This window comes from Agelaius tricolor, unplaced genomic scaffold (genome assembly GCF_023055355.1).
Source record: "Agelaius tricolor isolate 1412-34295 unplaced genomic scaffold, bAgeTri1.0.p SCAF_10, whole genome shotgun sequence".
Classification (NCBI taxonomy): Eukaryota; Metazoa; Chordata; class Aves; order Passeriformes; family Icteridae; genus Agelaius; species Agelaius tricolor.
Window position 1 is genome coordinate 8831839 of NW_027269270.1, and position 26323 is coordinate 8858161.

The following is a 26323-nucleotide window of genomic DNA, read 5'->3' on the forward strand; positions in this document are numbered from 1 at the left end:
TTTACAAAAAAGGACTTAGAGCCAGTTAAAAGTATTATCAACCTGCAATCATATAGCTCCCTGGAAAACATTTTCAGCTCTAAGACTTCCAAGTAAAAGCTGCAGATTTCTAATGACAAACTAAAAGGAAGAGAAGAAAGCAGGTATTAAAAATTAAAAAAACTGTTTCTTTTGTTTATTTACAAATAATACTTGGTCCAGCACATGCTTTCTTAAGTAATAGATGTGATACTACTGGCACTTAACTTTTATGCATGGTCTGCTTGCACAGCAGCATCACAGGCAGAGCAGAAATCTGAGAGCTCTAACAGCCACCCACCTCTCCAGCCATTAAATAGGGAGCAGTGCTTGTGCATCCTAATAAGTATAAAATGAAGATCAACTAGAAAGAAAAAGCACCAATAAAATTCATGTCTTTTTAGATTAAAATCTCTTTCCATCAGGACAAGTTTTGAGTCCCATCTAGGTGTTATTTAATTTTATCTAATTTGAACAATTTCCAAACATCAAGTTGATTAATTTCAACAGCATGGTGTTATGGAAAGATTTACTGTACAGGGGTTGTCTAGCAGGGAATTAATAAAAAAGCCAGTTCTTTGCCCTGAGTAACATGAGGTTTTAAGACTTCCCAGATTTCTAGTGGGAATACTTCACAGCACAAGCATGTTTTCTTCTGGGAGTGAAACCCACCAAAATTATTAAAAACTGAGATCAAATGGTGGTGTCAAACCCAAAGGAAATCATTCTACAGTGGAGAGATTTTTATCAAGTGAAGAAAGTGGAAAATAAAGTTTTTGTTGTTGCTGTTATGCTTTGGGTTTTTAGGTTTTGTTTGTTCGCGATTTTTTGTTTTGTTTTAAACAGAACAGACACACATGCAGAGTAATCTCCCTCAAAGACAAAGCAAATTTCTATGGTTTGGAGTTCAGAAATCAGGACATCTAATTGAAAATTCATAAACTACTGAAAATTCTTCATTACTTTATGTAGAAAACATTTTGCCTAGCCGAGACTGCAACGTAGGCCATTCTCTAAGCTGGCCTTTCCATCAGAGAAAAAAATAAATCTAGGTAATAGCAAGAGCAGAATCCACAAATGCTTATTTCCACACACACCTAAAAACCATTGAAGTACAAGTAACTTTGGTTGGACTTCTAAGATGAGACCCTTACTCTACAAGGGAAACTAAGAAGCCCAATTAGCAAAGCATGGATTGTCTTGAGAAAAGTATCTAGATGAAGATTCCGTACAGTTAACAATAAAGCATGCTTCCATAACTGGCAGTAACCACAGGAAGCAATCAAACTACAAACATTTCCTAAACCTAATCTGCTTCTGTTTTTTCTTTAGAGAGAGACTTCTATCCAGCAAAGGCAGTCATGGGGAAAGCAGTCCATTTATTTATTTCTCTCTGCACTGCAGTAGAACTGACCTTACATATCCAGATTTGGTATTTTAACTGTCTTTCCCTTTCTTCTAAACAAATTTGAAAAAGAAGCTAAATTGAGAAAAATGCTTTAAAAGGCAGAAATCGGCACAGAAGAGGTTTGCCAGTTCTTTTTCACATCCTGCAGCTCTAATTGCAAAGGCAGAAGCCAATTCAGTTTGACCGCTTGCATTATGCAGAAATACCTGAATTTCTGCAGCAAAGATGCCATCCTGCATCCTGAAGCGTACACAAATCCATAATTTCCTTTTTCAAAAACTTAACCCCACTACTAAGTTCATTCAAAAAAAAGAAAAAGGGAAGCTTTAAAGCCTCAGTGTGCCACTTCTTCAAAACAGTGTAAACTGCAAATCCTGAAGTGATCAGAAATTAAAACCAAGTTAATATATTAATAAATCAGTAGATTTCTACTAAAGACTTTACTAGTTGAGCAAACGTAAAATCAGAGAACCATTTCAGTTGGAAAAGACCTTTAAGATCACATGTAACAATAGAAGATAAATTCATAATTAGAAAAATTAACTGCACTCCAAAATGTGGGGTATTTTGTCCAGTTGGCTGGGGCTTTTTCAAGAGGAAAGACACCAAACAGTATTTGGAAAAAAAAAGGTGTTTTTTTGTTTTTTTTTTTTTGTCTCAACACCACTTCTGTTTAGATCACAGCATAGATCTGCAGCTGATGGTGATGTGAGATCTTCTCCAGAAAATCCTGCAGAGTCCAGCTGAGGGCTGCAGATGCAGGAGATACAAGGACAGGCTAAACAAACACAACCAAACTGTTTCCACAGGGCCACACATACACAACTGTTCACGCTCAAGAAGGATCTGGCTTGAAGCAGATCCCAGGTTCAGCCTATAGCAGTGCAATTCTGTGATAAGGTGGAAGAGACAGAGCTCCCTTATTTCATCAAACATTAGGATGTCCATTAAGGCTCACTTTCAAGTTACACCATGAATTATGAATACAATTAAATCAGACAGAATATAAGTTGATGGCACTTAACTTATTTACAATAAATGCTTGGTTTGGGTAAATGGACCGTATTTCAGCCTTTTACTTATCAAACACCAGCTTACAACAGTCTTATTATGAACCTGAGAATTCTTTCACTGTAAATCTTTTTTAATAGGGACTGAAGGAATGACTCTGCAGTTGTTTGTCACTAACCGCTCGGAACCGCGTGAAGAAAGCTGTGTGCACACACTGACAGGCGGCCAGCGGGAAATCGCTGTGTCAAATACAGGAGACTGTACTCATACCTCTGCAACTGTACAATCCTGTGCAGCATCAAGCACCTCATTACAGCAAAAGGTTTTGTTTAAAACCAAAGACCCTACTTTCTGCTAATCCTCTGCTCTCCAGTGTGTTCTAGACAAAATGCAAGATATCTGATTTTGCATATAAGCAGTAATGTGATGCTGTTAAACTCCTACTCTTCATGGCTTTATAAGCCCGCTGCAAATAATTTGTTCCAGGATGCAATTTAGTAAAGAAGAGCTCAGTCCACAGATGATTTTAATACAGTGTTTGCCAAAGAAACAAAATCATGTTAAATAACATTACACTGTAGAATTTTTCTTCTTAGGAGGGCCAGAGGAAGTAAAACTAAGGACAATATCTTTCTACTCCTCCTCGGCTATTTTTTCTGGCTTTACATATTCAATAAATCTGTAGGCAGGAAATGCATTTCTACATTTTATATTTTAGCCAATGGCAAATGCAAACCACAAGGTATTATTTACATCTTTCTTCAGCTTCCAGTCCTTTCTGTGGCTTCAGTCTCCCAGCCATCGCAGCTATCCCAGATCTCAGGAAGTCTTATAAATAAGTCACTACCGTCTCTGCAGATGTCCTCTGCTTCTGACAGCTTAACTACCCAAAGAATCCTTCTCCTAGCTGAAATAACAGCCTTACTATTTAACACAAAATATTTCAGGCCACTATCCCACCACAGAAACATATTATGAAACTCTTAACTTGATTCGATAATGCTTGAATTTCTAAAAAAATGGTAAAAAAGAAAAGCCACGTTTAGAGCATGTGCTGCGACAAACAAGAAATGAGAAAAAGAAAAACACCAAGCATTTACCTCTGGCACAGCCTCTCCTGCGGCATGTCTGGGATAGAAGTGCTGCTCGCAGGAGATGAGACCTTTCTTAGTCAAAGAGAATCAGCTGTTTCTGGTAACAAATCCCCTTTGCTAAACCAGCTGCACTAACTCAACCCTAAGTTTGAATCTGTCACACCTGTTGAGTTCACTGAGTGGGAGCAGGAGCAGCCCCACTGGGGCTTAGTGCCACCCTGTTAGCCCAGAGGCAGCCACGCACGGGGCAGCCAGGAGGCAAGAGCAATTAAACAGGAGAATAAAGCACTCCCACCTCTCCAATTAAACAAGCAAAACTGAGAGCAATGATAACCCAGAGCTCAAAATACTGCTTTGAGGGAGCCTGAGTGAGAAGGCAGCACAAACAGCTGTCTAGGTTCCTCCAGCAGAAAGCTCAGCCCCCCTGTGCAGCAGCACCCCCGGCATGCAGGAATCCTGGGGATACCAGCACCGTGCTGCCCACCAGAATCCCACAAGCCTTCCAATCCATGGAACAGAACCATAGAATCAGTTAGGTTGGAAAAGAACACTTAAAATAATGAAGTCTAACTATTCCAATGGAAAGGAAAAAGGTGAAGATACTATAGTTACATTTTTCCTAAATAAAACAGCTCAGTTGTTTCAACTTGTTTCCCAGTTACAAAAGAAGAAAAAATACTCCACAGCCATACTTCATAATATTAATTAAATGGAAAATATACTCCTTTCACTCAAAATCAGTGGAATGAACACTTCTAAAATCAGATGATTTTTTGTTAAAAAATCATCTTAAGCCATTAATTTCCTGTTAGTTTTAGGTTTTGGTTTCTTTAACTTAAAAACAAGTATAGGGTTTGTGAGGGGTTTTTAGTCTGGGGAACTAATTTCTGTTCCTTTTCTCTCAAAAATGTAACAGAACTTGCCTAAGGGGTTAAGACTCTCTATGCCAAGTTCCACCCAAAATTATTTTTAATGACCAACATTTTTAAACCCTGAAAACTGGAACCACTAATAAGCCCTTAAATTCAGTGGTGCTAGCAGATGCCACCATATTATGTAATTTTTGAAGCAAAAAAACATCTTCTAGCAAAAGCATTTTAATGAAGGTTCTATTAACTGGTCTCCTGGTACTGGGATAAGTCCCCTGGAATGCAACAGAAAAGCCTTCATAGCTGGCTTGAGGTTTTATTTCTGGAGAAGTGCTGCAGACCACACTCGTGCCTATTTTGGGGTCTCCACTGGGACCCACCAGCAAGTTCTTTTCTCCATCATGTCCATTCCTCTGTGAATCACTCACTGGCAAGCAAAAGAAGAAATCTTATCACCTCTTCTCCGTGTTACAAGATAAATGTCTGCCAACCTATATCTCTGCCTTCAAACCCACTTGCAGGCTCCAACAGAGAGACAAACTGAATTATCTGCAACCACTGTAACCACTGCCTCTTTCCTTGTATCTTAGAGATACTGGCAGCACTAGAAAACCTAATTTCTAAGTGACAATGCCAACAGATATGGCAGAAGTGGCTATGGGCAAAAGTTACAAGTACACACGCAAGAGGACAAGCCACATTAAACTCACTCTGAAAAAATGTTGTCAAACTCAATAGTAACTGATGAAGCTCTTCATCCTGCTTCACTTTCAGCAAGGGTAAGGCTATTGCTACAGCAATATCATTACTAGATGGTATTTTTCTGGTAGAAGAAGACCACAGAAATCTTCATCAAATCTTCAGCGTGAAAATAAGTGAAGGAGAGAATCACAAATGAGAAAACGTAGAAGCCATTCTGTCCTCCAGAAGGCAGCCAGCTTCCCCTTCTGCCTCCCTTTTCACCAGTCAATACAGAGTCTTCAGACAGTCTGCACCTACAGCCCATTATGGGTCAGCAACTGCCCTCTGGGGCTTGGCCTTTACTTCCAACTCCAATCTTTCCCACCCTTGGACTAAGGGTAACTTCTGAGTGGCCTTCTCTTGTACTGTCTTACCGCAGAGTTGTGGGGGAACCACTCTACAAACGTAAGATCACACATTTAACAGCTATCAGTTTGAATATTAGTCCTTTAGGAATATATACATTTATCTGCCAGCAGGTCACATTACTCTAATGGGTTTAATAACTACCAGATCTTGATCAAACAAGTCATGAGGTCAAGGAACAAAAGTCATATACATTCTCTTTCTCAGGTGAGCACAGTATACTTCATCCAGTTAGGAATATTTTGGGGCAAGGGTAGAAAAGACCTACCTATAGGCTGACCTTCAGTGTGTGGATTCACTTGTGATGAGTCAGCAATGCTTTTGGGGCTCAACAAGCTGAATTACTACATTATTATGTACACAGACCTACACCAAAGAATTAGATACTTCTGCTAGTGCAAATGCATGTGCTCACTGAGAGGTGTTAGCCAAAGAAAGCAGATTACATCTGTGCTCCAAAGGCCGAACTGGCTCCCACTTCACTTTTGGATGCCATTCCAAATGTTGATTTCTAAAGCTGTATGATACAGGACTAGAGCCAAGGCTACTGTAGCAAGGCTCTCTCTTCCCATGCAGGGTACAGCAGAAAGGACACTTCTGCTTACAGCTCTAAGAGTCAGAGAAAATGGAGAGCCAGGATCGCTCAACCTCAGGCCTTCAACTACAGTCTGGTCCCTTTGCAAGAGGCACACAGATGCATGGCCCCTTGGTACAGGGCCCTTCTGCCTTTTGGGTTTTAATCTAAATCCTGAGATGGCGAGGGAGCTGAAGGGCCATAGGAGAGTCTCTCCCCGGGAGCAATGGCTTAAGAAACCAAGTACTCTTATATGCATTCAGGTCCACACATTTGAGGAAGGCACAAAAAACCAAAACACTCCCCTTACATGAAGCAGCACAGCTTTCATTCTGAAAGAGAAGGAAGTAGTTTTTACTACTTTCTACCTGTCCATGGCATTCTCAAAGCTCATGTAGCTGGCAGGTCAAAATGACACTGTGATCATATTAATGTCATCACAAAGGCTCAATACATTCATTATTATGCCAGACCCAGACACTCAGATAATGCCTAACTTGAGCATTACTGTCAAGCAATACACCTACTTACTGCATACGTGCTCACAGGAGCTCATATGAAGTCTACTATCCAGATTTCTAGCTTGAGAAACAAACTACTTGAAAAAAAGAAAAAAGGAAAATTTAAAAAAAACCCTCACACTTCTGTTACTCTGCATTTTCTCTAAGTCTAAAAATTGGTAGCATGTATGACAGGTCCACCTCATTTTTCTTAATGATGTTTTTATTATTCTTTCACTCAATTAAAACAGAAATGGATATTGCATCTTCTGACTGTATAATTGTTATTGTAATCTGTTTTCGATCACTGCTTGGGAAATGGGTCCAAAACAACATAAACTATCCACAGCCTCAGAATACAAGTCATTTTCTTTTACTACGATACTTAAAGAGACATCTATCATGTTGCTCCGCTAACATGTTTGTAATATGGCAAAGAAGTTATTTGTAAGTTGGGAAAAGACATTATGAAAAATCACCTTTTACTCCAAAGTATTGTCTAACTCATAATTTATAACTACATTTCTTAATAACCATTCAAAATAATAAGGCTGGAAATTGTGCACATCTAATTTTAATATATAAATAATGGAAATGCACATAAACCAAAATATGCTCAAAATATGAATTTATATTACTCTCCAAAAAATAGCTGGTTATAGTTTTGAAAATAACATGCTTCATTTCCAATATACGCCTGTCAGTTAAATTTATGGCAAAACATTCTCCGTGAGTTTAGATTACCAAGATGGTAAATACTTCTTTGTGAGTTTCCTCACTTATCTGAAGCTTCTGTCCAAATGCTGACAAAAGTCAGCAACTTCTCAAGAGCAAAGTGTTGGTGATACCCAAGTAAAGACAGACTAATCCAGCCCCTTCTCAACATTACAAATAGAATGGAACAGCTGAGAGAGAGAGACTAAGTAACCTTGTGGTTGTATGCAGCCATACAAATCATGTTTTTGATATAAGAAACTTCCCTCCCGACATTTCATGCCAGGTGTAGTATCTTTGAAAAGATCTGCTGTCAATAGTGAGTCTTTTCACCTCAGTGTTTGTCTTTGGGGAACAAATGAGGGAGCATGTTTAAGTGGAAGACATTCCTACTGCATTCTGAAAACGCAGAGGGGGTTATGGTTATCTCAAGAGATGCTGCAGCTTCATATAAAATAGTGTCTGACAGGTATTAAGATTTTTCTGACCTTCTTTACCTTGCTGACATTGCTACTAACAAGGTACAGTTGTGCTTAAATTGTTTAATATTGCATGTCCATCTGATACAAGGACATCAGTTAGAGCACAATGACTAAACATTTCTAGCAAGATAATTACCCAGATAATTTTCTATTTAGAAAACAAGTCATATGCTTAGACTCTTATCTAGAGCTACCTGTCCTTTTTCTTCAAGTTCTTTCTGTTCCCTTCATACAGCTTCTACAAATAATGACAATCTTCTTTTTCCAAACATCACTGCATGAAACACCAATAATCATTTAGCATTCAACAAGAAATTTAAAATATATCTTGAGTTCAGACACAGTATTCCTGCCCTAGCATCCAGTTTACCAGAACATCGATGCAGGGCTCACACTTCATTTTTTAAACAATCTGTAAATTATTTACATTGTTTTATTCTAAGTAGAAGTGCCTTCCGGAAGGAGGTTTTACGTAAGTCCTCAGATACTAGCAACATCAACATTCACACCTTTAAAAATCAGAGTAAGAATTACACTTTAAAAACCCAAAGCAAAACGCAGCACTAACCAACCAATAAAACAAACAAACAAAACCTTTCAAACATCTTTTTTAAGAGTATTTTAATGTCAGCAGCTCTAAACTGCTAATAGACAAATGCCAAAATCTTGTATATTTGTAAATCTTCAGGGGACACTCACAGAGCTATCAAATATATTTAAAAATAAGAAAACAAACAAACAACTGAAAATACTGTTTCATGTTTTTTCTAAAGTTCCCTGAAATAGAAGAAATAACACTGGAAATATAAAATATTTTTTCCTTTACCAATATTCAGATCAATGCAAATGAAGACTAGAACAAAATATACTCAACAGATGCAGTATGTACGTTCATACAAAGCGCAGGGACTCTGGATTTAAAAAAAAAATCCCTAACTATAGAATAGTGACAATATGGACAACATGCTTTGCTGGCTGAGAACATATCACACATTAAAGCAGTCAACACTTGGGAATGGCCATGAGAACCTCAACTAGGTCGGCTAACAAGTGCCCCCAAATGAAATGGCACAGAGTATTTTGTGTCTTTCATAGCACTAATCAATGTAAACTCATTTGTCTTCAGCCCTGCAGCAGAGACGCTGCTGATGAGCATTCTGCAACAAGTACAAAGCTTCTTGGAGGGCAATTTTTTTTAGTATCTCTAGAGGCTAGAAAACATTTCTCAAAAGCCATCAAATACTCAGCTGCCTTTTGTCTACTGTGACTATTTCTTACATCTGCATTAGTGACACATGCCACCGTGGGGACTGATGCAGCTGACCCCGGACATTTGGTACAGTAGGAAACAATTACCACAAGGAGATTTTTTCAGAGCTAGAAAGGGCTCTGGCTCCTTGTTCAACACAGCAGGCTGGTTTCAAAGCCACTGTGAGCTTCAAAAGGAGAGCACGCTCCTTTGGTAGTTACAGAGTATGAATCAGGCACAGGTTATCTCCAACAAACCCCCGTCCTATCAATTCAAAGAGACTTGGTAATACTTTATACCTTGAAAAACTGAGCCTTTAATCTGAAAAACACAGCAGTAGTTACTAATTTAACTAAATTATGAGGGGCAGTAATTAAAGGCCTAACTTAGCTATGCCTTGCAATTTGGGATTCAAAAGAAAATCTTCCCAAGTTTTACAGATTTTCAGCTATTTTGAAAAGTTTAAAAATAAGATTTAAAAGCAGGTTGAGGACTGCTCAATCACAAAAATAAGAATTTTCCTAAACAGGTCACACAGATGTTTGGTGAATATAAATACATGACTGCAATAAAACTTTTCATTTTACAGCACCATAGTTGTCATATTGTATTACCATGTTCTGTGTCAACACGAGTGACAAAAATCTTACTGGTTCAAGTATTTTACTTAAGCTCCAGACCACCATTGTGGCCCTTTTTCTCCCCATTCCACACAGACAGCTCTAAAGAAAACATCAATAATAGAAAGTAACTGCAAAAATAAATATTCAGGCTAGCCTCTCCATGAAGAAAACTAAACTCAAATACTTTTAAAGGAATCCTAAAGTAAGTGATACCATCTGAAAGTCTGTGCTACAAACTAGAAAGTTTCGGTATGACATAGCTGTCTATTGAAATGACGACTTGATTACAGTTACATTATGCCAGGTTTTTTCTATTTTTAAATCAAGGTAAAATATTCAGCAGCAGAAGAGCATTTAAAGAGAATATAAGGATTCCACAAAACTAGATATTTGGGAAAGGAATCTGCAAGCTTTACCTCTAAGTGTTTCTTTATAATACTAAAAGGTTAATACTGTTGGCCTTCCTTTGATATCCGAACTCTTCATCTAAATTGTAAGTGGCAGATAATTCACTATTTAATTTCTTGAAAATATGTTACCTCATTGGCATCTTTTTAGTTTTTAATATGATTTTGCCATCTTCTTTAGGCACAAAAAACAGTTCTGAGGAGTTACTGAAACCTCCTGTTAAGGTGAGTTTGCCAAAGAATTGCCCTATAAATAATTGACAGTAAATATACTATGTTCTATCCCAGTGAGATCAAGAAAAAGCAGGACCCAACTTAAAAAGGGAGGAGTAAACAGAGAATTAATATGGATAATTTCAATTATGTTGGTTGCTTTTTCTTTGCTTTGGTTTGTGATAAGAATAACAGCATGCATTTAACTAACATGGCCATGGGTGTGGAAAAGAAGCACGGAGATGACTTGAAACACTTAGGAACTGTTGCGGGGGAAAGAAAAAAAATCTTACTACCACTAATCTTAAATCTTGAATTCAAAATTGTTGGTGTCTTTCTGCAGATGCAACTTAAGGATTCCAAAATTACCCTAAACATCAAATTATGTCTAAGTCATTGAATGGGTGGATACCCTATATTCTGTTTAATGCGTATGTTCAATTGCACACGCACTTCAACCAACTGTGTCTTTATTTTAATAACAGACCAAGTACCGAAAACACATAAAGAAAGACTATTTTTCTACCTCAGCAAAAATACAGCTGATACACTGCATGACCCTTCAGGAATGACTGCTCTGTTTGTTCTATTTACATGATATAGCCTGACTGGAAAAGGGAGAGAGGGGTGAAGATCAGCAAAAATACCAGAAACTCATTTTTAACAATCAGTCCCGAAAAAAAAAAATCACTGTCTTGCTTTTCTTACTGTTCCTGTTAGAGGTTTCTTCCTCATTATATATCAGAAACATGTAAAATGCAAGATTTTACATTTCTTCCAAATCCCTACTGAATCATATAAAATTAAAAGAAACATTTTCCAACTATGCAGCTACAGATAAAACATAAAATATAAACATAAAACATAAAAATACATCTATGCTGGTTCCTGAAACTAACAAGGGTTTCCGGCTTTCACGCTTCTGTATTTCAGCGCGCTTAATTCTTTCCAACAGCTACATATTTCTTTCAGGCAGCAGGAAGGTATTCTTAATCTAGGATCTGGGCAGGAATCGAAAACTTAAACCTTTCACTTTGCTCAATTCCTAAGGACAAGTGAAACACACTTCCTTACTGTGCTCAGGATGCCATGTTAACTAACCATTTAGAACAGAGGAGCAAATTTGATCAGGCTGTATTCCTCCGTTTGCACAGAAGTGAATTTTTGCTCCAGTCAAGTACATGCTTGTAAAGATATAAAAGGTAGTACAAACCCTATCATATTTTTACAGAAATATATAGAAGGGACTTCGACAAACAGCTCTTTAACCTGTGTTTCTGTCACCCCAGAGATATATTAAAACTGATTTTTAACTACACTTAGGCAGACACGACCACGATACACTGAACTTCAGGGGGCTCACAGCAATCAGCAGCAGCGCTCCGAAGAGTCACTGCATCCACATTTCTGTTACATCTGACTTCATACAAGCTCCCTAAGTACAGCTACTGATTAACATCCTGATCATACACTTTGGTTTGAATTGCCCAAAAGCTTTTCCCTCCATTAATATTTTGTAAATTGAATCACAGTTTTTAACAGTTAAATGAATATGAACATATTATCAGACTGCATCAAACTAATCTAAACAAAAAATGTTTTGCCATCATTTCCTGTTTCAAATTTGAACAAGCTCCCTTGGCTACCATTTGGTTCTATGCCTCTTTTTCAGCAAAATCAAACTTCAGAACAGCTCACTGCATACTGGCATTTTAAGCTGCTTTCAGAAGCTTTTGATGCTTATTTTCTACACTCTTCAAATCAACACACATATATATATATGTACATCCACTCTTACACAAACAGGTTCACGAACTGCAATCAACAATTCTGTAAATATAAGTTTCCTAGTCATTAATCATCCCTCTTTTTTTTAATCCTTATGGAGTGAATTACTAACTGAGAGGAGACGCCAATCCTAGTAAGTGAATGTTACCCAACAGGGATATAAAGCTGTCAACACCATAGTGCTCTTGCTTGCTCTAAACTCTCTCCCAGGCTTCATATGTTTTTTAAAGCGATATTAGTCTTTTTTTCCAAGGAACCTTACTCTCCTTAAAATCTGAGGACTTGTGTTTTATTACATACAGGTTTTAAAACAGACTGGTCAGATAACTGTTGAAATATTTCAGAAGCACTGGGTTAGTCAGGCAAACCAAAACTGGACTCTAATACATTGGGCTGACGCTGACAACATTGTAAACAGTACCAAAACTTTTAAATCCCCTATTAAACACAACCTTTAAGACCTCGTTTATCTTTTTAGTGACCTTCACTAGATTATTATAGCTGCTGTAATAGCCCTCTGAATTAAGGACATTCATGTTAGGAATAAAAAACTAGGAAAGTCATAATGCAAAATTTCGCATGAGAACAATTGATTTTCTGTCTGCATTACACAAGCTTATTTTAAAACACTTTTTCACTCATAAAACTAGTGAGAAAGCTAGAAACACCAATAGCATTATATTTCTCTATTTCTCAGGGAAGTCACTAGAAAAATAATTGCAGCAAACAGTACGATTATAAAACTGGTTACCAAAGGTCATCACACTCATCATAGCTGCAGATAGTTGAGAGCTTATTGCTCTGTTCTCACGATTAACTTCAGAAACTGATATTATTACAACAAAAAGCCACTTGACAAATAGGAAGGAATTTCAGCATTTACATATCTAAGGCCCAAAATGAGATGAGAAAAAGAATTGCTAGCATTTGGCGTTGCTTTCAAAATCTTCAGATACACATTATGGAATTAAAAATAAACCAAAAAAAACCGAAATGGTCTCTAGTTTTCGGTAAAGTATTTCCATTTTTGTCCTAAATACAATTCACATTCAGTAAGTATTAGCACTTGTTAAAGCCCAAGAAATAAGAATAAACAGAAACACTGGCAACTGAAGCCCTGGATGTCACTTCACTATGACTTTCAATAGTTTCCTTTTTGTCAGACTCTAGGCACGATAGCAGGAGAGTCCCTATCAGTATTTACTTCAAATAATTTTTATACTAATTTGCCAGTAAATTTAAAGTAAGCCCATCCACAAATGTCTACAGATGCATTTCACAACTCCAGTGAAAAAATTACTAAGACCACAGTAATCACTGCAAAGATACAGACTTCCAAAAATACCTGAAACAGGTGTGATCTGCATTCAGGAAAAGATCACTTGATCGTAACAGGTTCTTAAAGATCAAACTTGAAAAAGAGCAGAAGGAAAATATCTGGAAATTAGCTATGTTGATTTATTGTAAGAGTATTGCCAGGAGAAAAAAAAATCAATTTTAAACAGCACCATTATCTTATTAAAAAAAATCTGCCTTAACTAATTTAGTATTGAGTATTATAGAACCTAGGTAAGTATCCAGAAAGGAATAATTTTTTTCTTGCTTTCAGTATCAATAAGGAGTAATGAATAACCTTTATTATGAACAGCCTAAATCCAAAGAGACTGAGACTGTTTAAAGAACACCAGCTAAGGAAAAAGAAAAAAATTACTCCTGCATTTCTTATTCCCCTACACTTCTACACTCCAGTCTACAACACCTTTATAAATGAGCTGAAGAGAAATGAATGAAAACTCAGGCTCTTAAAAGTTTGCTTTCAGAAATGAAAGTATTTTTCTTAAGTGGAAGAGATCTTCCACAGCTTAATAGGCCAGATTCAGGCTGAACCACCAATGTAACTATAAAAGCTGCTGAATTTCTCTTGGATAATACAGCTGCAACTAGAAAGCAAACATATATTCCAAAACATTTAAAAGAGTTTTCTTAAAGTACATTTCTATAAATGCCCCAAGGAAAAATATTTCAGCTCTAATTCTAACATTCCTTTAAAAATCAAGCAGCTTTAATGCCCAAGTCTCAAAAAAGGCATGTAAAACTACATACACTACTTTTTATATGATTAACTAGTTCCTTTTTACAATTATTCAACAAATTATTTCTTCACCAATTTCTAAGTGGAATAGTATTACAAGTCTTTCACTGCAAAGCTGCTTCTTCTTTTTCCATACATTGGAAGAACACAGAGAAGAGGATTAAAAACTAGATATAAAGAAACATAAAAAACTAGTGAGCTCTCTTACCCTTCATTAGGTATATAAATGAATCCTACGCTTTTAAAATAAAATCTGCAGCTCCTTAGCAAACTTCAGCAATTAGGAAGCCTATTGAGCCAAAGAGGTCTAAAACAAGCATCTAATGGTAAAATCGCTAAATAAACCTCACGTAATAGAGAGTCATGTGACGACCATTTCAATGTATCTCTCGAAATGCCAGCTACACAAACTCCTTGTGTATAAACAACTACAATTATGTGTTACCGCTCTGCTCATTTTAGAACACAAATACAGAGGGTTTTTCTAACGTAAAGTTATTGGTGGCCTTCCCTGCAGTATTCTGCTCACAATGTCTGGTTAATTTCAAGATTTTTAAATATACTTTTCCTAACATGAGGCTGCACTGTCTTAAACACGACAGCATCAGAGTTAAGAGGAAAAAAGAAGGCATTTAAGAGAAGTGACTGGAAAGTTTACCTGCTTGGAACAAAAGGAGGGGAAAAAGCAACCACGCACTTAACACGCTCTTAACACAAAACTGACCAGCAACGTGATAGCAAAGTAGGAAAGATTAAGTATTCTAGAGAAACGCAGGAAAACTGTAAAACTAATGCTCAATATATTTGCTGAAAGAGCTAAACCTTGCACATGCCCTATCCTCTTTTACAACTCCTACAAAATTCTACTTACTGAAAGAAAAATAAAACCCCAAAATCCAACCATAAACGCTACCATTTTTCCCACCCTGGTGACCCTTTTCTTAAAGCTGTGACGGTGGGTGTTAACGCACCTAACTGGTGTCACCTATATCCGCGAAGGCAGCCCGACCGACCGCCCGCACCCAAGCCGGAGGCGATGCCCTTTGCGGCAAGCGCTGCCCAGGCCCGCCACCCGGCCGCTGCCGTGCCCTGCACGGGGGGCAGGGGGATGCCCGTGGGCTGCCCCAGCGCAATCCGCACCGAGAAAGCGCCAAGCGCAGGACACGCTCTCACCCCGTTACCCTCTCGCCTTTTGAGAGCTGCCCGGCCAGAGCCCGGCCCGGGCTGGCCTCTTTCGGCAGGCGGCCTTCTAACGCCGGAGGGCTGCGCGCCGCACGCCCGGTCCAAATCTTCCCGTGGATCCCCATCACCGCAGCGGTGCCGAGCAGCCAAATGCTTGCCCAGGAAAGCGGGCAGCAGCTCTCCAGCCGCCACTCGGACCTGCCGGCCCCTCCGCGCACGGTGCCGACCCGCCCGCCACACGCTTCCCCCGGGCCCGCCGCCCTGTGCGCCCCGGGCGGCAGAGCCGCCGCGAGCGCGGCCGCACGGTTACCTCCCACGGGCTTGGTGACGGCGCCGTTGGGCCTCCCGCGGGTGCCCATAGGGCTGCCGTTCTGCTCCAGCCTGGCCACCTTCCCGGGGGGGGGCCCTTTGACATCGGGGCTGCCGCTGCCTCTGTCGGGGCTGTCCCGCAGGCAGGGGCTCTCGCTCCTCCGCTCCATGCTCGGGGACGCTGCTCCCGCTGGCAGGTCGCAGTAGAAGGAGCACGGACCTAGGGCGAGAGAAAGAAGGGGCGCTTCAGTGGCCGCTGGCCAGTACCGGGCCCCGCTCATCCGGCCGGGCCCCCGATGCCCGTCTCCAGAGCGGTTCAGCTCCGTGAAGCCGGGCGAGTAGCGGCCGGGTGTGATGCCGCCCCGCTCCCGCCGCCGGAGCCGGCCCCGCTGGAACCGAGCGGTTCGCCTCACCCGCCCGGCGCCAACCTGCCGCGGGCGGGGGCAGGCAGTGCTGCGCCCCAGTTCCCATCGCGCTCGGCAGGCAAGCAGCCCAGCCGCCTGCCGCAGCCAGGTGCTGCGCCCCGGGTCCGGCCAGTCCCGGCCCACCCCCGGGGGCCGCGGGGAAAAGGCTGCCAGTCCAGACGGCCCCGCTGGCACGGCCCCCCCGCGCCGGCCAGCTGTGCAGCCACGGAGTAGCCGGCTGGCTGCTGGCGAGGAAGCCTCTAGCGAGCGGCTCCCGCGAACTGCCGCTGTACTTACTGCTTATAGCCTGTCTGTAAGTTGGCTGAGTTGGGCTCTGTCCATGGATCAGAAGTAGAGAATCCAGGGTGGAAAGTTTTCCTGTTTCCTTCTCCCACGCCGCGTTCTTCGCTTCTACTCCTTCCCCCCACCCCCAGCCCCCTCCTCGCCCTCCTCCGGGGGTGCTGAGGCGGCGGGGCCGGGGCGGTTTCCCGCGGGGCGGCAAGGGTAGAGCCCCGTCCCGGAGGGTCCCGGGTGGCGAGCGGAGCGGAGAGGTCGGGACGAGGGGGCGGGGAGGCGTGGGGCCGTCGGCTGCGGCGCAGAAGAGAAGGGAGAGGGAGCCGACTTCTCACACCTTCAGCGGAGAAAATCAATACCGGGGGAAACAGGGGGAGGAGAAGAGGAGGGAGCGCCGCTCTCCCGGGTTCCGCGGCGGCGGCGAGTGCCTGGCGGCGCGGAGAAGTGGCGGCGGCGGCCCCCCGTGTGTCACTTTCAATCGCTCCCTCCTCTGCCAACGACAGCAGCGGCAGGAGGGACTCGCCACAGAGAGCAGAGAAACGGTTATTAGTTGCGTTGAGTCATCGAGGCAAAGTGAGTCCTTTTTGGGGTTGTCCTTGCTTTCGGGTTTGGTGTATGTGCACGCCTGTGTGTGTGTGTCTGCCTGTCTGTCTGCGCGGCGTTCCCGTCCCAGGGCTGTGCATCCCAAACATCGCCACCCCTCCTTGCCTTGACACCCCTCCCCCTCCCCGCCCCCCCGCAAAAATCAAGTCTCGCTGCTACCTCGGAGTCGGGCACGGACGGGCACGCAGCAGCCCACCTCCTCCCGGCCCGGCCCGCCCCGCGGAGCCCCGGCCCCGCTGCGCGCACGGTGGGAGGCAGAAACCCACCTGGCAGGAAATTAAACACCAATAAATAAATAATACATCTCGCACGCGAAAAAGGAGCGCAGTGCCGCGCGAAGGAAGGGCGTAGGGCAGGCTGGGTGGGGAAGGGGAAGCGTGGCAGGACGACGCGGCAGTGACAGGAGAGACCCAGGGCAGAAAGGCGCAAGGGCAGGGGCAGTCGGGCTGGGGGAGGGCTGAGAGGGAAGGAGAGGAGGAGGAGCCGGGAGAAGGGGAAGGGCGGGGGGGCGGATGGTGGGGAAGTGGGAGTTGGGGACACCGGACCCACCGAGGAGGAGCAAAGCTGCCTCCGGCATTCAGTCCAGACGCGCGGGTTGGTCAGCAGCCCGTGCGGCCTCGCCGCGTCCTGCCACCCGCCCCCCACCCCCGTCCCCCTGGGAACCGACCGACGGCGGGGATCCTCCCGCAACCTCGCCGGGGCGAGGCAACAGTAACTTTTCGCGGTGCTGTGGGGGCTGCCGCCCCGAGGGCCGGTCGCGCTTCCTCCAGGCCTCCAAGAGCCAGCGACCGGCCCCAGGTAGGGCCCCCCCGTCGCCCTGTTCTCCGCGCCCGGCTCCAGGCAGTTACCGGGATGGTCCTGAATAATTGATGGCGGGGGCCGGGAGAAGGTGATAAGCGGGCAGGAAAGCGCTGCTGCTGCCGCCGCTAAATTATTTAATAGCGGAGCTCCGGGTAGGGCATGACAGCGCTACCTAAGTGCAGCCAGTGGTGCGGGCAAAGCTCCGGCCGGGAAGTCGCAGCGCGGCGGGATCGAGCCCCTCACCAGTCCCGGGGCAGCGAGCGGTCACCCGGCAGGCAGGCAGTCCCCTCTCTCTCTGATGCAAGGTGCACCGCGCCTCTCCCTGGGGTCGGCGGCGGCGTGGCCGCGTCTCCCGGCGGGGCCATGCCCCGCGGGCGCCCCGAGGACCCGCAGCGCCCCCTGCCCGGCCCGGGGGGCGCGGGGGAATGAGCCGGCGGCCCCGCGCCGCCGAGCCCTCGCCGCCCGCCCGGCGGCGGAACGAGACCCACGTTAAGGTGGACCGAGGGAATCCCTTCTGGCGGGGGGGGCGGGCGGCGGACGGGCGGCGAGGAATGAGCCGGCGGCGGCGGGCACCCAAAGCGCCCTGACACCCCCCCTCCGCCGCCTCCCCCGCTGCCCGTCCGCGGCTGGCTCCCTGCGCGGCGCCGCCCTCCCCGCCGTGCTCCCTTAAGAGCTCTGTCTTTTACGGTGGCGCCGGAGGGTCAAAAAAAAGGGGGGTTAGTGGGGAGCGGAGCCCCCCGTCCCGGGCACGGTGACACTGGGAACCTGCGGGAGCATCACGGCCACCGGGCAGCCCTGGTGGCAGATCTTCGTTCCCCCCGTAAGCACCCGGGAACAGTAGGGCGGGCAGCGGTGGTTGCCTCGAGCCCGCATGCAGCCGTCCCAGTGCTGCCTCGGGGTTTGCGAGAGGGTCAGGTCCCCACAGGAGATCGGCTGCCGCCGGTCCCACTGCTCCCCTCCTTCCCTCCGAGTGGCAGTGACGGCCCACCCGAGCGCTCGGGTGTCCCGGTGAGCTCCGGGCCGCCCCTGAAAATAGTACCGGGAGAAGCAGAGGATCCCCGGGCAGGGTAAGAGAAATCATCCCTTCGTTCCACATCCGACCTCCGGGCCGGCCCCGAAAAGCAGTGCCAAGTGCGGCTGTCCCCGCCTCGGCCGAAGCACTCGTGTCTCTCCCCGCCTCGGCAGGGACAGCGGGACCCGCCGCCGAAGTCTGGACGCGGTGCCAGCCTGGCCCCGGGACAGCAAGCCGTGAACGCGGGTGGGAGCCGCGTCCCATCGCCGGCTGAAGTCGGAGGGAGCCAGAGAATATACGGGGAGCAGCGGAAGGCCGAGGGCGGGGGGCCGGGATACCGCCGGGGCCGGGGCTCCGGGAGCGGCCGGAGAAACGAGCGGCGGTGCCGGGAACGCGCAGGCTGCGGAGGAGAGAGCGCGGCGGCTGCCGCCAGGCAGGTCTCCTGCTTTCCCTCTCAGAAACGAGCCTCAAAGTTTGGAGAACTCTCTGTTTTCTTTTTAAAAAACCCGATCTAACTTTTCTCCCTTCCCCCCGCCCCCCCCATTTGATAAAGCTCAGCAGTATGGAAGTTAACGTTCTTACATGGAAGTTAACGTTTTCCACCAGCTACTGAATAATTGAATAATGTTTTGTTCTTACCTTTGATGTTGAACTACGAATGCCCGAGGATCAATGGCCAGAAAGTTAGAAGAATTGGTGATTTAGGACTTCAATACTTCTGGAAAAAAAAAATGCCAATGGTTTAGCCAGGATCTTCCCTGTCTGATTCGTTACTATTATTATATCTGATGATGTGGATGGATGGAGAGACTCAATCCAAGCCCATTAATGAGGTATTTTATAAACACCACCGTCTGAAGATCTTCATTTACATTTTGTCACTGATCCTTTCCTTAACAGCGGAGACGTGTGGCGACAGCGCGATTACAGGACTTTAGTAAAGCTCCTATAAGAGTACAACTGGCTTGTTAATCGATTAATATTTTATTAAGTGTAAATATTTTATAAAGTTTTTAGGAAAACTATCGATTCTAAATTATTAAACTAGTCAGAAGGGCATTTGAATAATGCATACAATTAAATACATTTAAATATATATGTAGCGATTGCTTCATTTGCAATGAATCCCCTGCACCTTTCTCTTGCTTTCGTTTTTTTCTCCACCGGCAGCTGGTTTCTCATTTCTGCGTTCACTGGAATATCTGGATTACCGAATATGTGTTTAGTCCGTATGTATAAACTGAATGTTTACATAAAATACTCTAAGAAAATAACTTTGAAATCGGGAGCCGTAATAATTTGAAAATTTTGACGCGAAAGCAAAGGGGCTTGTTAGTGAAACCGAGGGAAACGTAACCGAGTTCGTATAAATGTTGTTTGGTAACTTCTGTTTTGTAAACATCACATAATTTATACGGATTTTATGAAGTATTACGCTTATTTTTCTTTTACATATTTTTTTCCAAATAAAAGACTTTTCTCTCTGTTTCCAATTACAAACGCTTTTTCCCCCCATTGCATGATTTTCACATGTCCTTATTTCCACTGGAAAGAAAAGGTGATTATTTCCCATTGCTTTCCTCACCCGTCTTCAATGTCGCAATTAAAAAAAACAACTATTTGAAAAAATATTAATAATATTAATAACCTATTTTTCTTTTTCTAACACGACCTCCGGTACGAGAATTTTCTGCTCTCTCACTCTGATGGGAGCAGGAGTGGATGAGCTCCGAGTCCCCAGCGCTCCTTGTTACTGAAGTTTGCGGATCCCTTCAGTCGTTGATTACCAAAAAAATTTGAACAAAAACACCTCCTTGGAAAGGTTTGGTTTTCATTAACTACCGCTTTTAAAGCCAAAACGCATGGAAGCGATCGCGGCTCTTGCCCACACAGGCTTCAGAGGCGGGCGGCTGCAGCCGGGGCTGCCGCGACCTCCGGGGCCTCCGCTGCCCGCAATGCCGCCCCCCGGGCCGGGGCGGCTCTCGCCCCACTCAGCCGGGCCGAGAGCCGGCCCCCGTGGCTCTCCCCGTGGCAGGATCCGCCGGGCGCTCTCCTGCCTGCTGCTTTCTCCCCCTTCCACCCGGTATTAGCCAGGAGCCGCGGCGCCCGCGGGACGACAGCCTCACCGCGAGGCTCGGCCGGGGCCGAGTGCTGTGGCCCGGGCCCAGGCGAGGTCCCCGGCGCCGCACGTTGGGGTCCCGGGGGACACCGGCCCACCGCCCGCGGGTACTGCCTCGAAGCGCAGAGGTCCCGGGCTGCCACGAGGGCACAGGGGCCGGCGGGCTGGGAGCGGGATGGCCCCCAGCACCGGCGAGGCAGCTCCGGGTCCCTTCAGGGTGGCGGCTGTAGTCCGCACTGCCAGGACGCAGGGTCAGGAGGACAGCGGAGAGCGGATCCCACAGGCGAGGGCTCCGCTTGGCCCAGGCTCCATCACGGCGACACCCGAGCCCCCGGCCGCTCCTGCGGGCCACGGCCGGGACCACCCGCCCGACCCGTCCCGGTGCCTTCGCCTTTGCACAGCGCCATCGCGCGGGCACTGGCGCCGGCGCAGTCCGAGGCGGCCGCTGCTCCCGCCTGCCCGCGGCCCCGGCGGTGCGGGAACGGCGCAGCACCTGCCGCGGGCCGAGCGGGCCCCTCCCGCCGCCCTCCGCTGCGCCCTCGGCCCTTGCAGCGCCGCTCCGCCCTGCCACCTTGCCCGCCGCGCCACATGCCGTCGAGGCTCCGACACCTCTCCTGTCCCGCGGCTCGGGGGCAGAGCGGCGGCCCAGGCAAACCTGCGATGGGCAGCGCGTAAGGACCGACGTCCTGACCAGCCGCGCCTTCTTCGCGCTCTCCTCGCGGTCCGGGAAAGCCGCTGGGCAGCCGAGGAGCCAGGCCGCCGCTGCGGGGTGGCCCCGCCATCGAGCGCTCGCTGTCGGGGACGAGCCATCTAACCCTGCAGCCGTAGGAGGGGTTCTCGTCCCTCCGCACTACCACGATCCCTCTTTCGGCGGCAGGTTCACGAGGGGCAGCCGAAATAAAACGAAAATGTCCTTTGAGCCCAGTGGCGGGAGGAGCCCGACTCTTCCCGCATCATTTCGAGGGGGAAGCTCTGGCTCCAGCCGACAGTGCCGGCGGGAGCACGGTGCCAGCCATCGTCCTTTCCCAGCCACAATCCTCTGCTTTCCCCCTGCAACCCAAGCCTAAAACGGCGGCTGTCCAGAGGGGGAGCGCGGCGGGCGCGGGGCCGCCTGGGCAGTGCCCTGGCTCCGCGGCATAACGCCTCGGCCCTCGGGAGCCGGCTCTGCATGCCCTGAACACCGCCGGCTGCCTCCAGCCCCTTCGGGATCCACGCGGCTCGTTCGTGCTGTGCCAATGGAATAACAAAAATAATTTTTAAAAAACCAAACCCAAAGAGTCTTCACGGCGTCTGAGCTCCGACCACAGGGTTTCGGGATAGCAGTATCTCTGCAGACCTACCCGCGCTTCCATCCTTTCCCCCAGTGGTTTTATTAATGAGCCTTTTGCTGTTAACGCTGGTTTATATGGAGAAAGAGCTGCGGACAACAGAGAAGCAATCTCTGCAGCCAGACGTACACAGGGAAGGGAACGACTCGGCCGGAGCCGAGTAGCACGTAACAGGCTATTACACCGTATTTCGGTGCCCAGGAGGCAGCGCAGCTCCGGCCGAGGCGGGCGCGGGGAGCGGAGCTCACCGGCAGGCCGGGCCGGCTGGACGCCTGGTGCGGGGTTGAGCTGGCCGCTGCCGGAGTCGTGCTAGGCACTCTCCTAGCACGGAGTCGTGCTAGGCACTACGATCTGCAGCTTCCCGTGTTCCTCATACACGTCTCCAGATCTTGGCTTTCCCCCTGGCCCTGGGTTTGCGTTTTCCCATAATCAACGCTGCAATGCTAACCGCAAGGGATTTCCTCCGTGAGATATCAAGCTCATCGACCTCACCTTAACAGACTTCGAAATACCTCAGTATTGCATGGCGTCTTTAAAATACTTCTGTTTAGATTTGTAAACTGTCAGGAGCAGAGAGCACAGAACGAAGCGTTTGTGCCCTTTGGGTCTTTTCCTTCAAATTAGCAGCTTATAGATGGAAATGAAGGAAGAGTTTTCCCACCTTCGTTGCAATTAAAGAAAGTTCCCTAGATCCGAGAGAGAAGTAGCTAGCAAGCCCCTCCACCCGAGCACCAACTGCGGCTGCTCCTTCGCCGCAGCCTAAGGCCACTACGGTGCCGTTTGCCCCTGGCCGGGCGGTGTCCCCCGCTTCACCCCGAGGTGGCCGCTCCGAGCGGCGCCAGGACGGGAAATGAGCGTTCCGCCTGCCGCGCACTGCCCGAGCTGCGGCGTGAACGAATGCGGGAAGGGGCTGCAGCACAGAGCCGCCACCCTCGGTGCGGGAGCCAGCCTAGCGCCTGCCTTTACACCCCTAATGTGCCTACGGGGCGCAGGGCTCCGGGGAAGCCCGCTCTTCCCTTCCAACCGCGCTCTCGCCCGGCGTGAGAACGAGTGACGGCGGAACTCCGAAGGACATACCGAGCGTGCTGGGATGAGGACTCGTACCCCGAGGCACGAATCGTTTTAATTACAATGATTTATATAAATTAGCAAGATAGCATCCTTGCTGCCCCGCCAGGCTCCGACCTAGAAGCAAAACATCACCCGCCCAGGTTGGACACTATCGCCTCACAAGGGCTCAGGCGCTCTTCGAGTTCCTACGGCCGGCGGAGACACATGAGAGTACGGACCTCAATAGAGCCAGGACAGAGCCGATTCCGAGCCCCCTCCCCGTGAGCTTCCCAACGGGCTGAGCTCAGCCCCAGCCCCGCCGCGCTCAGGACGCGGTGCTCATTAGCGACTGTCCTTTGGACAGAGCAGGGTGTTGTTTTCCTCCTAAATCCAAACTTTGCCTCTCAACAGATACTTTTATCTGCGTACGCCCGTTTTAATTAAAACTCCAGTAAATGCGTAGGGAGAACCCTCTGCTCTAAGGCACAAGGCAGCAGTTCCCGCCGGCTCCTGCCACGCGAAATGGTGCTCAGGGAGCAGACTGGTGGCGGGACCGCACGGGGCCCCGGTGCCGGCCCCCAGCTCCCGCCCTCGCTCCCCGCTGTTAGGCTGAAGCCAAAGGCTGGGGCAGCCTGTGACAAAACAGCCCGGCCGGCAGCTGGGGTGCCCGGCTGAAGGCTTAGAGTTTTCTGAGCAAGTAACTGAAGGCTGTGGATCTGCTTAGAAAAAAAAAAAAAGGCAGATAGTGAAGGGGATTTCGAAGATAAACAACAGGGTTTATTGAACTATAAAGGCTGAAAACGCCTTTGAGCAACACGAGGAAACGCATCCTAATACACATGAACCGCAAATATCCCGCAGCCTGGCTCCTGCAAGAAGGTAGCTCAGATCCTCCCGACTGCGCCACGAACCTGGTTTGTCCCTGGCGGAATCACCGCAAATGGAAAGCTGACAGGGTAATGCTCAGTCTTTCTAGGCTTTCGCAATCCCTGTACTGCTACCTACGGGGCACAGCAAGGCGCTGTCTGCAGAGGGGTCACACATGGGGCCCGGGAGCAGGAAAGGGCCAAATCCTATCGCTTTTCCTCTTGCAAATAAACCTATAGTCTTTTCCTGCGACCTCAAAACTTTGCCAGGCAATATGCGCCAACACTTAAAAATATTTTCGGGGCTTGAGTTCGTACTTGGCCCGTGAAAGGGGCCCGCTTCCAACACCTTAAAGGGTGGCCAAAAAGTGGCCCGCCGCCCGAGGCAGCCCCAGTAGCTTTGCCGAGGCGGCGTCCTTCAACCTGGACGTGGCTTCTGGAAGCAGCGGAAAGAGGCAGAAGCCTAAGAAGCAGATACCGGGGCAGCTGGGAACGGAGGACACTACCCTGAGCCTGCCCGCCTTTCGCCCGCTGGGCTCCGCGGAGCTGATCCCCCTCTGCTTCACAGTCTCTGACGAGGCTGTCTCCATGCCACCCCTGCCCCGCTCCTGAGAAGCAGGCAGGGCGCAGAATGGGCCGGAAGCAAGTGCCCGGCCGCCGGCGGGGGCTGCCACCTCCCAGCCCCGCAGGACGGCCTCAGCCGCCGCCGCCGGAGCCGCCTGGCCTCGGTAGCTGCGCGGCCACCGTGCCCAGGCAAGGCACCGCTGTCGCCAAGCACCGCTGTCAAGCAGCGAGAGCAATTCCACCTAAAGTCTCTTCTTCCTCCAGCCCTTGCGTCTCCCCCGGCCGCCCTGCCCCCTCTCCCCCCCGCCCCCCTCCGCCGGAGGGGCCGCCGGCCTGCGCGCAGCCAGCGCGCTCCCGTGACAAATTTCAGGTTTGTAAAAGGACGGGTGAGAGTTATCCACCGTTTGAAATCCCATCATAAAACCAGAGCAGACGCAGTGCTCGTGTGTTCCCCGTCACGGAATCGCTCCAACCAAATCAGCATCTAACAAGAGAGTTTGTCCCCAGTGGGGACAGCAGCTCTCACTTACTCTGTTCCGTGAGCCTCTGCACTTCTGCCCCGGGAAGAGCCCTTCAGCCGCACCGTCTCTGCGGGAAGACACTGTTATTTCCTCCTTGACAGCGTTCCGCTGGGATCCAGCAGCCCCCCAGTTCCCCGGCCGAACGGGCCCGCGCCGCTGCCCCTCGCAGGGGTCCCAAGCCCCCGCAACCTCCCACCCCCCGAAAGACGAAACGCTCCAAGATCTCTGCGCTTTGTCAACGCAACGAAGTATTTGACAGTCACAATTACCTGTAAATATTCTGATCGTTTTGTATACGGGACACTTTTTGCCTTACGCCTGGCAAGCCTCACACAAGCGGAACTGCAACACTACCGCAACTTCACCGCGGCAGACGGCAAATTCCGCGCTCCGCTCTCGGCACTGAGTGCGATCTTTCTCGGTACCGCAGAACCCAGGAGCGAGAGAGAGAGCTACCGCTTCCCTCTCTCCACACCCTGAAGCGCAACAGCTAAACACTCAATTTAAAACGCTAACATTTAGGCGAGAATTCAAATCAGTCACAGGAAAAAAAAAAAAGAAAAAAAAAAAAAGATGCCTGTTATCAAAACACGCTTTCGGACAGAATAAACGGGTTCACTCGCTGGCAGATAAGGTGCCAGATTTGCTAACATATTGGCATCCGCAGTTTAAGAAAGAAATAATCATGAGGTCTGAGATGGTCACTACTAGCTAAACTGCGAGATTTCATAATCGGTCTTCCCATTTTCCACTACAACCTCTCCCTTCCCTACCCATCACATCACAATAATTAGCAGCGCGGAATTACCTGTCTGCTTCTTTGTGTCTCCTTCAAGTAAAGAAGGTAAAAGTCACTTTACCTATTAGCTTGTATAAGTAATAAAGAGGTGGTAACTTGGAGCTACCACATTTTAAAGATTATGTCACATGCTTTAGCATAAATAAGGGTGTTATAGCCCTAGCGATTACTGGATCAATTCATTTGTGCGACAACCCATGGCGCCTTTGGTTCTTAGCAGGTATTTGTTCTGTCCCTGGGAGTAGTTCTGCACATCCCTCCTCGCTAAGACGGACATAAACAATGGCAGCCTCCTGATTTCTGAGGCGTCTTTGCGCGCGTT

The 26323-nt window shown here is 47.5% G+C and overlaps 1 protein-coding gene across 5 annotated transcripts in view; it reads right to left on the bottom strand.

Annotated features, from left to right (window-relative positions):
• The window catches only part of SATB2 (SATB homeobox 2), a 138292-nt gene extending 112265 nt beyond the window's left edge, over window positions 1–26027 (bottom strand). The window contains exons 1-3 of one of the 5 annotated variants that reach the window (XM_071434586.1): window positions 26011–26027; window positions 19394–19472; window positions 15642–15860 (exon numbers count right to left, since the gene is read on the bottom strand). In XM_071434586.1, the coding sequence (XP_071290687.1) occupies window positions 15642–15810 (169 nt within the window). In that variant the 5' untranslated portion in view covers window positions 15811–15860; window positions 19394–19472; window positions 26011–26027. Of the gene's footprint in view, window positions 1–15641; window positions 15861–16341; window positions 16598–19393; window positions 19473–20402; window positions 20536–21528; window positions 21545–25211; window positions 25228–26010 lie in introns of those variants that run through there. The other 4 variants (XM_071434585.1, XM_071434589.1, XM_071434588.1 and 1 more) reach the window with 4 other exon arrangements.
• Between the last annotated feature and the right edge of the window lie 296 nt (window positions 26028–26323).